The sequence below is a fragment of the Chrysemys picta genome, chromosome 21 (genome assembly GCF_011386835.1).
Source record: "Chrysemys picta bellii isolate R12L10 chromosome 21, ASM1138683v2, whole genome shotgun sequence".
NCBI lineage: Eukaryota > Metazoa > Chordata > Testudines > Emydidae > Chrysemys > Chrysemys picta.
Window position 1 is genome coordinate 9,344,408 of NC_088811.1, and position 15,010 is coordinate 9,359,417.

Sequence of the window (15,010 nt, forward strand, 5' to 3'; positions counted from 1 at the left end):
CATGCAGTAAGAGACAGTCCCTGTCCCAGATCATCTGGTCTGTTTAGCCTATAAGTAAATTAAATGACTTGCCCTCGGTCACACAGGGGGTCTCTGGCAGAGCTGGGAATTGACCCCCTTTCTCCCCCGTCCCGCTGTAGGGCATTAACTCCACCCTCCTTCCTGTGCATGGAGCAGAGCTGCAAACCTGCTCCATTCTGTGCCCGGTAGGCAGTGCCCTTTGGCTCCTGGCGCGTGTGGGTCCCAGCAAAGCGCGGTGGCCTGTCACAGGCAGCAGTCAGAGAGTGGGGCTGCAGCTGATGGGAAGCAACGTGCAGGACTAGGCAGAGGAAGGGGCGAGAGGTGACAGAGCCTGGGAGAGCCAGGCAGATTCCATCGTGCTAGTGCCCTACCTAGTGTTGCCACCCGGACGTATCGCCTCCTGGTGCTCATGGCGGCGATCGAGGTCCAGGTGCCCGTCAGGGGGTCGTACCGCTCGGCGCTGCGGAAGGCAGAGACACAGGAACATTAGCAACACTGGAGGGTCTCTGGGGAAACCCTCTGATGCAGCCCTGAGAGGTGACCAAGGACACCAAGGAGTGAGGCAAAGAGCTGCCATGGATCAGAAACCGGCTCAGGGATGGGAGCCAGAGGGCAGGAACAAAGGGCCGTTTCCCCATCTTGTCACAGGGTTAAGACCAGGGGCCTCCGAGGGGCAGGGCCAGGACCAGTGGGGTTCGCGTCTCCACCAGGGATGGAGAAGAGGGGGTCGTATTTGCAGCGGACACGCCACGTACTTGTCCAGACTGGACGAGGCTGCGCGGAGCTTTAGGAGGACCCAGAGGTGCCAGATGAATGGGCCGATGGAGTTCACAGGCCAAAGGGCAGGTTGGTCTTTCCTGGAGGGCCAGGGAACTAGGATGGGGTCAGGATTAGAGCCACCCACACAGGACCCTGCTGCGAATGGAGAGGGGATCCCAGCCCGGCGGCCCCATGAGCCTTAGGTCCCTTTGGCTGCCGATGAGCCATCAGGCCTCCAGGAAACCTAGGCTACGCATGGCCTGCCCCCCTGGAGCAGACCTTGGGGACAGCCGGGGTGTCTCAGCAGCCCAGGGGGGCATGGACCCAGGAAATCCCCCTACCTGTTCAGACAGGAGGCCCCGTCATATCCCCCTGCTGCGTAGAGGAGCCCGTGAAGCGCTGCCACCCCCAGACAGCTGCGCCTGGTGCCCATGGACACCTCCGGCTGCCAGGAGTTGGTAACCGGGTCGTACGACTCCACTGTGGCCAGGTCGGAGGTCCCGTCGTAACTGCGGGGGGATGGGAGAGCGTTGGAAGGGTGGGGAACCCAAGCGGCAGGGCTGGGAGCCGGGACTCCACCCAAGCCCTTGAGCTGAGCACAGCTTAGCCTCAGGTCGATGCCCAGTCCAGACGCGGGCCGCGCTCTTCTCCCTCGCCCAGCTCTTGCCGGCAATCAGGCCCATGCAGAGCGTCAGCCAGTCGCTGCATTTCTGGCGGGTTCGCTCCCCATGTTCCAAACCCGCTCCGCCCGCCTGCCCTTCTCACCCCCTGCAGGGACGATGGAGCCCCCGGGGGGTTCCCAGCCGCCTGACCGAGTCTGTGTGAATTCACGGGACAGGCTGAGAGGGCCGGGGGCCTGGGTCGCAGCTGAGCCAGGCAGTTACTGTGCATCGAACATGTCCCTGAGGCGGCATGACATCAGCAGGGCAAGCTGCCCTCGCCAGCTGCTTCAGCCCTAACTGAGCAGGGGGAGAAATGCACCCGCAGACGAGAGCAGCCTCCGTCCCCTCCGCTGGGGCCGTGAACAAATGGGGTCAGTTAGCGGCCAGGCTGCCACTCCACTGAGCAGCTGTGGGCAGTGGAATGGCTTCCAGTCGCTGCTCCTCCGGGCTGGGTTTGAACCAGCGACGTTTCCCGTTCCCCCTTCCCTGGGCCCAGCCTTTGTTCTCCGACCCGAATCCAGAGAGGTCCCACCCCAGTGCTGCCATTCCCCTCTCCGCCCAGTTCCGTGATCTGCTCCCCTCCTTACCCGCCCACCGCGTACAGCTTGTTTCCGATGGCAGCCACGCCCACCCTGGCCCTCCGGGTCGACATGGAGGCCACCATGTGCCACCGATCCGTCCGCGTGTCATAGGCTTCGCAGTCTCCGTGGATGGCGAATAGGCTCCCCCCACCTGCATGGGGGGGTCACAAGCAGAGCGAGTGAAGGGCAGGACCCCTGGAGTTTCCAGGGAGTCATTGGGCAGGGGGAAGCCATGGACATACCCCTCTCTGACCCCCAGCTCTGCCCAACATCCCAGTGACAGGCCCTGCCTGCAGCCCCTTCCCCGAGGGTGGGACAGATGCCCCACGGGAGGCAGGCGATGGGCCCCCCCCCAGGCTGCACAGCAGGCACCGTATTCAGCCCCCCCCCCTCCCCGGGGCCTGGCTGTCCCTTACCCACGGCGAAGAGCACGGTGCTGGCCCCCTCGCACCGCCGGGGCCGGGTCCTGCTGTTGCCGAGGACCCCTCTCTGCTCCGGCATGAGGTGGTACTTGAGGGCCTCGATCAGCAGGTCCTTGCACTCCGAGTGGTGCCGGACCAGGAGCTCCGTGTCCACGTTGCTCATCAGGAAGTCCCGGCTCAGCAGGGGCAGCCGGACGCACTTCATGAGCTACAGGGTGGAGGGAGGGGAGGGACAGTGCTGAGTCGGTGGAACAAAGACGGATTGGGGTGAAGATTAGAGAGGGCTCCCTGACCAACACCAAGAGCCTCGGGACCTTGACTGGACTGGATCCCCCTCCTGCCACCTCATCGTCCTCCTAGTGGAAGGGAGGGCAGGCTGCCCCCAGCATATGCCTGGCAAGTACATCTTGGGATGCATACACTCCTATTTGCATATCATTTCCCAGCATTCTCTGCAGGCTCGCAGCGAGTTTCTTAGCAGGCCTGGTAGCAAAGCTCCCAGAACAAACGGAAAGGTTGCCAGGGTACACACAGAGGCATTTTTCTCTGGCTTGATTAATGGGTGCCAATATTCATACGTGCAATGCCACAGGTATCCACAAGAGGGCACGCAAGACTCATGCAGAGCGAGGGCTATGCTGGGAAAGAATCCCTGTAGGAAAAGGTTTTGTTATTCCTGTTACTGTTTTGCTTAGGCAGGCGACAGGCCTGTGGTTAATTTACTCCCAGTCACAGACACAGAGATCAGAGCACTAGATAAAGGAAAATCCAGCCTAAACCATTGCAGACTTGCCAAGTTTGGCTTTTCAGAGCAATCTTGAAAACCCAGCTCTAGAGAGCAAAGTCTACCGGACAGACCAGTCACCCTCCCGACAGCCCTGCTGCCCCACTGAAGCCCGAGCTCTGCCACGGATTCCTCATGTGACCGTGGGCACGTCGCTGCCCCTCTGTGCCTCAGTCTGTAAAACGGGGTCATAGCACCGGCCCTATCACATGGTAGGGGATTTTGTGGGTTTTAGAGATCCTCTGATGTGGGATAGGAACTAAAGAAATCCCAAGTTTGGTCACATTTCTCTACATATGGAGGAAGATAGTCTAATGACGGGGCACAGGACTGGGACTAAGGCAACCTGGGTTCTAATCCAGGCTCTCCTGCAGATTCCCTGTGTGACCTCAGGCAGTCACTCAACCTACCCAGCTTCAGCTCCCCCTCTGTGAGATGGGGATAACACGTCCCAAACTCACAAGGATGTCGGGAGGATACAATGTGACTGTGAGGTGCTAGGGAAGCTAGGACGTGGACATTCATAGGATTCAAACCCCTGCCTTCTAGCTCTGCATAAGGCAGCATGAGCCTCCATTTACAGGGGGGTACAATGCATGCCCCAGTGCATCGGAAGGAGCCAGGTGCTATAGCCTTGGGAACCCAAGCTCCTGTCAGACCAGACTTGGGCCAGTGCCTAGAGACAGCCAATGGCACCATGCTGGGAAACGAACTCATCTCAGTTATACCAGTAAAACGCCACCGGGGGACAGAGCAGAATTTGGTCTTGAGGTGGTTGGACTTGAGACTTTTCTTTGGTTCCCCCCAACCCTGTCTGATCTCACAGCCTGCAGGCTGGAGTTTCCAAGGGGAGAGGGAAATAGGAATTTGCAAGGGGTCTCCAGGAGCCTTTAGACCAGGCCAAATCCACATCCATCCAGCACCTACGCTCAGAGTTGGAGAAAGCCCCCTCCCCTGCCATGATCTGCGTTCCCAGCCAGCTCGCCTACCCTGGGGACGTGCTGCCTCCTGCTGTCCACGTCGTGTTTGACCCAGCTCAGCACGGCCCGGTACACCTCTTCCTCGGATGGCACGTTGAGGCTGTCGCTAGAGATGAGGTCCAGCACCTGCAGAGGTGAAAGGGAAGGTCAGCTCAGCTGTCACTCATCATGGGGAGGCAGTATGGCAGGGAACATGGGCGCACGCGTACACACACACGCACGCACGCACGCACCTGAACCAGCAGAGCTGCACACTCAGAGCCTTACCACACCTCCATAGCCTGTGGGTAGAGCAAGGCTGGTGTGTGCATACTGGAACGGAGAGGCTGCAAGAGCAGAGAGTCAGGACTCCTGGGTTCTATTCTTGGGCCTGCCTCTGACCTGCTGGGTGACCTTGACCAAGCCTGTGCCTCAGTTTCCACATCTGTAAAGTGGGGAGAACGAGGCCAACCCGCCTCCCAGCTGAAGCCTCCTGCCGATTGGCTAGGGCTTGCACGCGCACCGAGGGGCAATGGAAGTCCGGACTGTCAGTGTAGGCACCATGGCAAGTGACAGGGCCTGACTCCCTGCTCCCCTACACTGGTGCAGCTCGCACCAGTCACCCCTGAATTACGCTGTGCGAGAGGAGAACGAGCCCCACGAGCTCTAACTGGTCCCTTCCCCCAGTGGATCTGCTGTGGCAGAGCCAGGATGCGCAGACGGCTGGGAACACACTGGCAGGTGCAGAGCCAGGCTTTGGAAGGCGAGCTCTCCGCTGGGCTGCTCTCCTTGCGGCTGACTGAGGAGGGCTCATAGCAAGACAGGAGCTCCAGGGGGAAGCCCAGGCCATGCTGGGCGGTAAATAACCCAACAAAGCAAAGCCGGGGACTGCACGGGCTGCTCAGCATCCCCTGGAGGGGCGTTTCTGGGCCTTCCCGACAGCAGACTCTGCCTGGCAGAAGCGCCGAGTGCCGGTGCTTGGAGAAGGCAGGGGGAAGACACCTGTGAGGCTCTCTGGAGCAGTTGCTAGGAGACCGGTGAGGCAGGAAGAAGAGGAGGGATGGCCCCTGTTCGGAGGGCAGCCAATGCAGGCTTTGCCCATCTCCAAGCCTCTCTGTTTCCTCCCCACCTGGCAGGAGACCCTGCTCCTCCCGCTGCCCTGACCAGGTCTCATAGAGGAGATGCTGCTTTATCAGCCAAGCCACCCCTCTTGGGCTCTTAGCCTGGCCAGCTTCCCCCACCAGCTGGACCCAGGGCCCAGCGGAACCTGTTCCCTGCAAACCATCCGCTCTGCCCACTCTCCCCACCCGGGCCACGCTGCCGCTCCCACCAGCCCCTCAGTGATGCACTGCTGGTGCCCTTTGCTGGCGCATCCCCTGGCCGGGCACTCCAGACAGCAGGGGCTGCAGATCTGCTATGGAATCAGGGGAAGAGGGCCAGGGGACCCAGTAGGTCCCCTTTAGTTCCTGCTCTGGGGGGAGCAGGGCTGGCCCCTATCGTGCACTATGTAACTCTTTCTCCAGACTACATGGTGGAGGGGTAGGAGTTGACTGCACGTGGGTGGCAGGAGGAGGGGACAGGGATGTTTCCACACCTAGAGGTACTATCTCCCTGGGATGTTCAGAGGGCACCGATGGGGTCATTGCTCATGGCATGGCTCCCCTCCCCCACCATATGCAGCGGGAGATGGTGAGTGATCCTACGGGACGTCCCTGTGGCAAAGCCAGGCCAGCAGCAATGAGATGTGGGAAGCATCCGAGTCGCTGCAGACGCGTTCTGGGGCGTCCCCACTGGGGCCCGCTTGGACCCTTTTCTTGCATTGGAGTCTGCCTGCATCAGCCCTTCCCCAGCTCCAGCCATGCCGACAGCTCTACGAACGGGTAATGCCTGGGTACAGACCCCTGCCCTGAAGGGGGGAGAGGGCAGAGAGAAACACAGAATGGCTCAATCCCCAGCCTCAGCCCACAGTGACTGTCCTGGTGAGCAGGGTCCCACCAAACGCTTTGCTCACCCACAGAGCTCGGCTACCACAGGGACTTTAAGGGGTTAAATCTGCATTGGGATCACCCCCCCTGAGAGGAGTTTGCCTTCCTGAAAGGTTTCACTGTAAAGCCGGTATTGGGTGCTGCCAGAGTAGTGGGCAAAGAGCAGGGCCCTGGGGGGGGGGGGGGGGGGGAAGCTAGAAACAGCCACACTCCAAGGCGCTAGGCCAAGCAGAATCCCCTCATACCAGGGCTGGAAACACCCCAGCAGCTTCCTGAACTGCCCATCAGCTTGAATCCGAAGCTGCTCCCCAGGGCCAGATGTTCCTCTCCCTCCTGTGGGCTTTGCCCCCCCGTGTCGCCAGCCGTGAGAGGAGAGCGCTGAGGTGGCCAGCCCCGTCCCCAGGGGCAGTGACTGCCGGTTCTGATGAGCCTCAGCGAGCTCAGACAAGCCCGCCCGTGTCACGGGAGGGAACCAGCAGCCCCGGCTGCTCCCAGCCACACAGCCTCCCTGCCGCGGGAGGGATACGAGTGTGCGCACACACGCCTGTGATCCACACGCTGAGCGAGACGCAAAGGGGGGGCTGAGCAGCTGCTGGGAGGAACAGGGGCATGGTCTATCCTCCCCCCTCCCACCCCCACAACGCCTGCCACGCCGGCCCATGCCAGGAGCCGCACGATCCATTAGCCAAGCTGTAAATTAAACATCGTGGCTACCTGCCTGCAGCAGCAACGGCTTGTGGGCAGGTTCCCCAGTGGCCACGCTGCTTTTTTCTCGGCCTGTATTTCCACAGAGCGGGCGGGCGCTGGCTGCTCCAGAGACGCCCGCGGGGTAGACGGCAGCACCCGCCTTAACCCTTCTTGCTTTATGTCCCACTTCCTCCGCTCTTGGGGGCCACACTCTCTTCCTGGCAGCGGCCCCGCAGAGTCCTAAGCGAGAGGTGGCCTGGACACAGCCCCTGGGAGTCCCTTCCCTGCTCTCTGATTCCGCTCCCTCCCAGCACCGGCTCCTGGGATTCCTGGAGACACATGTCCCCCCGCGGAGAACAGCTCTGAGCTGAACAGCTCTCTTAGGGCCCAATCCGCAGACTCTCGCTGACCTCCGGGGGCGTTGGAGGAACTCGGGCAGTGCTGGGTGCTAGGCCGAGGCCTGGATGGAGTAACACAAACCAGCCCCCATCCACTTCCCTCCCCGCCTATACACACACCCCAGCCATCTCCTTCCAGCACGACATCCCTTCCCTCCCCCCAGCACCTGGCAGACCCTGTTCCATGGCTAGCAACTCTGTGCGGGTTAGGGGCTGAAACAGAGAGTGTGTGTGTGGGTGGGGGGCTGAGATGCATGAACTAGGCCCCAGCTCCTACCTAGAGGGGATGAAGACATCATGAAAGCAGCGGTGACCTGCCAGGGCTAGTGGGCACAGTGGGACGCCCCAGCTGGCATGAAGCACCATGCAGCGCTCTGCACCCCGAGAAGAAAGTCAGTGGGAGCAGCGCCACAGTGCGGACAAGAGACACGAGGCCTCGGGAGGGGTCTTACCTGCTTGAGCGGCAGCAGCATGAACTCCTCCGTCTTGGACACCTCCACGAAGTGCTGGAGGACGTACTTGTGGGCGGACTTGAGCAGGTCGCTGCAGGAGTGCGTGTCGGCGAAGCCCCGGATGCCCAGGCAGTTGGACGGGTCCAGCTGACTCAGCAGGAACTTGCAGCAGGCGTCCCGCACGCCGTTGAGCTGGAGGAGGCTGGCGGCTGGAAGCAGCGTCTGCGGGCAGACAGCCAAGTGTCTGGGGCTGCAGCCCACCACTTCCATCACTGCTTCCCACGGAGACAGCCCCAGCATCCCCTCCTCCTCAAGCAGGGACCTATGCTTTCCCCACAGAGACAGGGCCAGCTGTCAAGAGATGCCCTGGCCTGGGAGAGCCCTGGGATACAGTTACTAGGAGAACAGCTAAGATCTAGCATCCAGAGTGGGCCAAGCACATCCCACAGAGAGTCCCATTGACCCACTCTCGGACAGTTTCCTCTGTGGCTTTGCACCTGTATGTGGCTGGCCGGCTTTCTCAGCTACAGAACGCAGCAGGGCCCTTCACCCCCCAGGCGACAAGCGGCAAAAGTGCCTATGGAAAGCTTCCCATTAACCTCAATGGGCCTGGAAGAGGTTAAAAGAGGCAGGGTGGAGTGGCGGCTCCCAAACACAGGGCTGAACCACCCGCAGCTCTGCAATGGGTCCCTCCCCCGGCAGGCTACGAGAAACAGCTCCATCCTTTCTCGCCAGCAGCTTGGTCCCTATCAAATGAATCAGCAGCCACAGAGCGGCTGCCGGCTATTTTAGATGAGTGCCCCAAATTCTACTCTTCGTGCCAAGCTGGAGCGAGGCTGCAGGAGGGACGCCCCATCCCTCGCAGACCCTCACGAATATGGCATGGGATGGGGTAGAGGAGGGTCACGTGAGGCCAGCCCAGGGAGCAGAATTTGGAAACAAGCGAGAACAACAACAACAGGTTCCGTGGCCAGCTGTCTCGTTCTTTCCCGAGAAGGCCCCTGGGCTGCGTGATTCCGTTACAAAGAGATGAAGACTCAGGGACCAGAGGGGAAACGCGAGTCTGAGAGAAAAGGCAAAGCTGACGGAGATTCGGATTTTCTCCCCTCCCCCGCCCCCAAATCAGTACAAATTTAATATAAAGCTTTTGCAAGTTTTTCATTCTGAAAAACAAACAGACTCATTCCTGGCAAGAGAGGGCTGCGAAGATCTTTGTGGTTTTGAATTGGGGGAAGAAGAAAAAGGACAGTCATTTTGTTTGATGTCAAGGAGTAGCAAAACGTAAGGGGTCGCAGCCCCCTCCACCTCCCATACACAGCTACAAAGGCTGGTGCAAGACTTTGTAGAAAACGAACTTTTCAGTTCTGCCTACGTAGGCCAGGCTGCCCCGAGGCTAGATGTCTCCACTAAGGCACATCCCACGCTCACGGTCAAGCGGCTGATCTGACCTGAGCTGCCCTTCATGATTCTGAGTGCCCGGAGCATCAGATCCAAGGCTGAGAACGACAACTGACCTTCAGCCCAGTTGCTTTGTTATTTGGTTGCCCAGGGCTACAGGACAATAGGATTTTTCCAGCCCTTGTAAAGAAACTCCCCCAAAGCCCCACCCAGAGGGAGAAGCTGAAACAGGCTCGGTTCCAGACCAAGCAGCTGGAGAGTGACCGAAGGGCGGACGATGAGGACAAGCACCTGCAGCTCACTCTGAAGTCAGCGACAGCTGTAAGCATTCGGTGCCTCTCAGTATTCGGTCCAGTTGCTGGGGCAGCCGTTCCCAGAACAAGCGATAGGCTGAAGCAATCGCAAGCACTTTGCCTCTGGGCTCAGGGAAAGGAGGAACTCCATTCCCATCCACAACTACAATCAGGCACAAGACATTGTCTTGGTGCCAAAGTTTGAAGGTCACGAATCAGGTCCCTAAGGATGGGTCTTTAGTCCTCTCCGAAGGGCAGCAGGGCAGAGGGATGTGGGGGGAGACGCCTACCTGCACATTCCCTTCACCCACCACGATCTCCGCAGTGTAGGCATATTGCACCAGCTGATCCAGGGCCTGCGGGTCTATGTCGTGCAGCGTCACATGGGTCTGGCGGCTTTCGCTCATCTCATCTGTGTGGGGACACACGTAAAACTCCAGTGAGGCCCAGCCAGACTGGCACACACCCTAAGGGCTGTCTCGGCCGTGCGTGGAACAAGCCAATGATTCTGAACAGAGCAACAGTTTCCCCAGGTATATTACTGGGACCCCCAGCCATCGATTCTTGGGGCTTCTCCCCCCCCACCTTTACCTGGGGATCCCTCACCGATTACTTAGGGCTTCTCTGTGTCAGCTTTAATTGAAGACCCCTGCTCACCGATTCCTTGGGGCCTCTCCCTTGCCTTTAAATCAGAGGTTCCTCCACCCCTCTCTCAGAATTTCCTCCTGGCATCTCTCACTTGCCGTTAACTGGAGTTCTCTCTCCACCTTGTCTTAAAACTAGACCTTGAGCTGCGGACAGGCTAGCGTCAGCTCTGACATTTCCCACCACCCGTGCTCCTAGGTCATCAAAAACTAAAAAGCCTGGAGCTTAGTTAAGACCACGTGAGGTCTAGATTAGACCCCAATCCCCGTTCCCCTCTCCCTCCCTGTTCACATCACTGGACTGACCGCCATTTCCCCTTGGCGTCAGCAAGAGGGGGACGGGGCCCCCAGCCTGCAGGAGATGTCTTTGGAAACCCAAACTTCCAGCCTTTTTATCTGTGGCGGGTCGGGGATGGAAGGCCTGGTGAGGGAAGTGGGTTTGAGTGGGGGAAGGGTTTGCTGCTGCAGGAGGGGGAGGTGGGTTGAGAGGCAGGTCCGAGAGAGCGGGAGAAGGAGGGGCTTTGTGGTCTGGAGCTCTGCAGGCCCGCAGGGAAGGACAAGAGGGAATGGGGAGAAGGTGGGCTCCTGGGAAGAGTTGGATACTTGCTTGTGAACATGGCGTGGAAGTAGGGGCTGCAGGAGGCCAGCACCACCTTGTGGGCCTTGATCTCCTTGGTGCCCACGTGCAGCACGATGTCGCACAGCAGGCCCCGCTGCCGCATGCGGTTCATGCACACGAAGGCGTCGTGGTAGTGGCGCTTGGAATTGTGGGAGATGCTGTGGCCGTCCCGGTTGAGGAGCTGCATGCCACCCTCCATGGCTGCAGGGCGACGGCAGGCACTCGGTTCTCAGCTGGGCCCCTTCTGGGTCACTGCAGGGGAAAGCCAGGGAGGTCAGTGAAGGAGGAACAAGTGAGGGTCAGCCACTTCCTCAAGGCCCACACCAAGCCATACACTCCCTGGCTCCCTAGCAGAACAAGCCTGCTCAAAGCCACCCCAGGAGGAGAGCTTCCCTCATACCAGGTCCCCTGCAATGGGCCCCACAGGGAGGAAAACGCCTTCCTGCCCCCAAACTTTGCAGTCCATTCTCATGAGCAAGAATCACCCTAGAGAAGCATCCAATGCCACAGAGGAACTGAGACGCCACGGGAGTGCCAAAAGCTGTGGACACCAGGGCAAAGACCCCGTCACTTGCAATGGTCCAACTGAGGGCAGGACATAACCCCCTGGGTGTAATTAAAATCAGGGCAATATTCTGTTGGAGCCGTGGCTAGAAACGTACACAGGAGCTTTTCCTTGAAGTTATAGCCAGGTATCTTATCCAGGTCAGTCTAACAATGCACATTTCCAAGCTACACCAGCGTAGGCATTAAGTTTGCACTGCTGCCTTTTCCCTTTACCATAGCACGCCAGCTCTGCATTGGTCAGACAGAGCTTAATTAAAAGACCCAGGATATTAAAACAAAGACAAGACTAAAAAACTGAATGATAAAAAAAAATACCCCGTTCCCTGTATCATACTCAGTGTCAGTGTTGTAGATTATGAAATAGTCCATGGGACTCAGAGGACCTGGGTTCTATTCCTGGCTCTGTGTGGCTTTGGACAAATCATTGCCTCTTCCGTGCCTCAGTTTCCCTCTCCACCAGTTGCCTCTTCAGAGTATAAACTCTTTGGAGCAGGAGTTGTGTCTTACTATGCTTTTCTACAGCACCTTGCACAATGGGGACCCTGGTCTATAGCAACAGAAATAATTCATCACCATGCAGCTGGAGAAGAAGCTACCACTCCATTCCACTGATACAAGCTCTTTGCTCTTTTCAAAATATGGCACTAATACTAGTCAGTTGCAGTTTAAATAGTCAGTCTGTCCTTTTAGATTTCTGGTTACTTCTCCTGCAGAACCTGGGGCCATCCTGCAACCCAGTTTGGGAAAGGAGCCCTCTCTCCTTTGAAATTCTTCAGATTTCTTTGAAAAGAATAAAGACCAATGCTCCGTTTCCCTCCACACGTCGTATGCAGTCTGTCCAATCAGTACGGTGCGTGTCCAACCCCCACCCCAGAGCCCCCCAGCCTTTTCATATCCTGACGTAGCTCTGCTGGGGACCAAACTGAGGTGCCCACACACTCAGACATGGGTCAGACCTATTGTTCCCACATGAGGAGGGGGTCCTTTGTACTCTGGCTAACATCCCCAGGTTACCTCCCTTTATATAGAGGAGCCCATTTGGGATAACAATACAGCACATCAGTTAATCATATAGCCCATATAGGTGTGGGAGAAGAATTTTCCCTATGGTGGGTAATGCTTCCTGCATCGGCTTGATCCCGCTGGGCTGCCTAGGATTTCGGAGACGCTAAGCGCTGCTAGACTGACGTCAAAGATTTGAACACACACACACACTCACTCTCTCTCTCTCTCTCAGCCCAACAACTTGCTGTTTGGCTACAGCAGAGCTAAGGAGACCGATCGTCCTGGAGACCAACCACGGCCTCAGTCAAGGTTTTGGAAATTCTCTTTGGCAAATGACTTTGGATTTTTTGCAGGCCGGGCATGGGGATGGGGTGTCATGCCAAGCCCGCTTTACCCACACTCAGTAGTGTCTTTGAACAACATTGGTGTAGTTGCTTCACCAAGAAAAATCCCCCCTGGATGGGGTCACGAGAGCACGCCACAGACATACCCTTTGAATTTCAAGAGTAAGAATTACATGTTGCACCACCCCTAATCCCCATCATCCCTAGTGAATCTGGGGGGGAGGGGTTCCCTATTTGAGGGATGTGGGAAAGAAAGGTATTTGTTTCTGCTAAGACATTTCCTTCTTCGATTGCCATGCTGATCAGGCCACATGTGTCTAAGCCGCCTGCCATGTTTTGAAAGGTGTTTGACAGGCTTTTAGATTCTCACTGCAAGCAGCTTCCAAAGAAAAAGAAAAAAAAAACCCAAAACAGAGAGAGCGTGAGACAGGAAGAGGAAGGAAAAAGGCAACTTTTAAAAATCATTAGCCACGTTCTGATCAATCCATCTGCCCCCGCATTCCTGCAGCGAGAGTCTCCCCAGCCTCTGTCTCCTGCACCACACCTACACGCCACCGACCGCAAGGAGTTTAAAAATAGAACTCCCCCATGCAGCAGTTGCTCAGCCATGAAGACATCGATTTATTTATTTTTAGCAGCACATAATGTACCAGGATTGGGGCGGAGGTTGATGGGGGGGTACAATAACATGCAGGAGAGAAACCTGCAATGCCCTCTGGTACTTCGATTACACAGAGGAAGGAGAGAAATTTCAGACTCTCACCCCATCTTCTCCGGTGAAGGCTCACAGACACAGGACAAAAGCAAAAAAACAAAAACCAAAAAAACTCTGATGTTTCTAGAGATAGGTGCGTGTAGGGGGAGTACAGGACACCATCATGCCCTTGAAAGGGGGAAATGCATCGGATGATCAAATAGACCTTCTCCATCTGTAGCTCCTGGGAGCCCAAACACTGATCACGAGAGTCCTTAGTGAAGCTGCAATATGCATCATACGCATCAGGCATGTTAATTAACGTGGGTAAAGTGCTGGGCTGAAAGGCGGCGTGGTGAATGCGAGGTATAATTATTACCCCCTCAGGCTGGGATCAAAGACTGTTTTATTGTATTGGACGGGCTTTGCAATAATTGCTTTAGTCCCCTCCCCAGGTGCAATCTCCTGAAGACAAACCCCCAGGCTCCCTTGAGAGATCCGTGCGCCTCCTGAAGCTAGTTTACCTTCTTAATATGCCACCAGGCGCGCTTTTGCCCATTACGATTTTAGGCATGCTCCAGTTCTAATTGGAATCGCTCGCCTGCTCCTCCCCCCCATCTCGCCAGCAGATGTGGTGAAGGAAGGGGTTACATGAAAAGAGAGAGATGTAGGAAGCTAATGGACACAAACATCTCTCCTTGCGCTCTCCTGAGCTTGCAGCAAGAGCCCCGTAGTGCCAGGCATGCCTTGGCTGAAATTGGAGGCTGGGGCTGGGGGGGCTTTAGAATTTAGAAAACAGGGCTGGAAGTCCTGACTCCTGGGTTCCATTGCCAGCTCTGCCCCCGAGTCGCTGCCCAGCCTTGGGGAAGTGACTTACCTGTCTGTAAAATGGGGAGAACGATACCCTCTTTGCAAAGAGCTTGGCGGTCAGGGGACTGGAGGCGATAGGCATTACTCTGCGCAGCTTTCCCTGGCTAGGGCTTGCGGAGCAGCTGTATCCAAACACCCTCTAGGCACCTCCTGGGGGTGTTCACCCCCCCACACTGCCGCCACATAAACATGCTGCATCCAGCATACCCAGCGAGGGAGGAACGGGAGAGTGAATGCACCAAGCTAGATCCCTGGGGGATACCCCTCCTAGCTAGGGTTCCCAGCCTGGTGACAGAGGGGCCGTTCTCAGAGTATCATGTGTAGGGGCCAGTCCCTTCCCTGGGCTTCCCCCCCTTACGCTTTACATGGGGGGTTCTGACTGGTGACTGAATTGCCAGCCTGCCTCGAGCACAGAGCCCTCCTTTCCTTCCTAGAGGCAACATTAGCCATCAGTGATTGACAGGAACAGGGGGGCTGCCAGCCGATTGGGGAGGAGTCCCAGAGAAGCAGACCCAGCACTAGTTTTGTAATGCCATAAGGGGACACGGGTCACGAACAGGGCAGTGGAACATGCAGAGAGACCACAGCAGCAGCCAAAGGTGTCAACTCACCCCCCTCCCCGCATCCCATTCCTGCTGGGAAGGTGGAGCACGGGCAGCTAATGGACCATCAGATAAAAGGAAACCAGGTACTTTTAAAACTGCATTATTGAGAGGCCCTGGAACCGCAGGTTCAAACCTCCTCATGGCCAGCGAGGCCTCCCAGCCCTTCTTCAGCAGAAAAACAGAGTTCAGTGCAGTTTACTAAGTGAGGTGTTTGGGGATGGGTCTTTAAAAACATCCTGTGGTCTTGTCTTGCCCTGGGGT

The 15,010-nt window shown here is 57.4% G+C and overlaps 1 protein-coding gene across 4 annotated transcripts in view; it reads right to left on the reverse strand.

The window, feature by feature from the left end:
- Window positions 1-15,010, reverse strand: part of KLHL17 (kelch like family member 17) — a 37,986-nt gene that overhangs the window by 8,637 nt on the left and 14,339 nt on the right. For all 4 annotated transcript variants that reach the window (XM_065574916.1, XM_008167265.4, XM_065574915.1 and 1 more), the window contains 8 exons: window positions 10,653-10,916; window positions 9,692-9,813; window positions 7,711-7,932; window positions 4,219-4,335; window positions 2,440-2,653; window positions 2,030-2,174; window positions 1,122-1,289; window positions 393-481 (listed from right to left, as the gene is read on the reverse strand). In XM_065574916.1, the coding sequence (XP_065430988.1) occupies window positions 393-481; window positions 1,122-1,289; window positions 2,030-2,174; window positions 2,440-2,653; window positions 4,219-4,335; window positions 7,711-7,932; window positions 9,692-9,813; window positions 10,653-10,863 (1,288 nt within the window). In that variant the 5' untranslated portion in view covers window positions 10,864-10,916. The remainder of the gene's footprint in view (window positions 1-392; window positions 482-1,121; window positions 1,290-2,029; window positions 2,175-2,439; window positions 2,654-4,218; window positions 4,336-7,710; window positions 7,933-9,691; window positions 9,814-10,652; window positions 10,917-15,010) is intronic.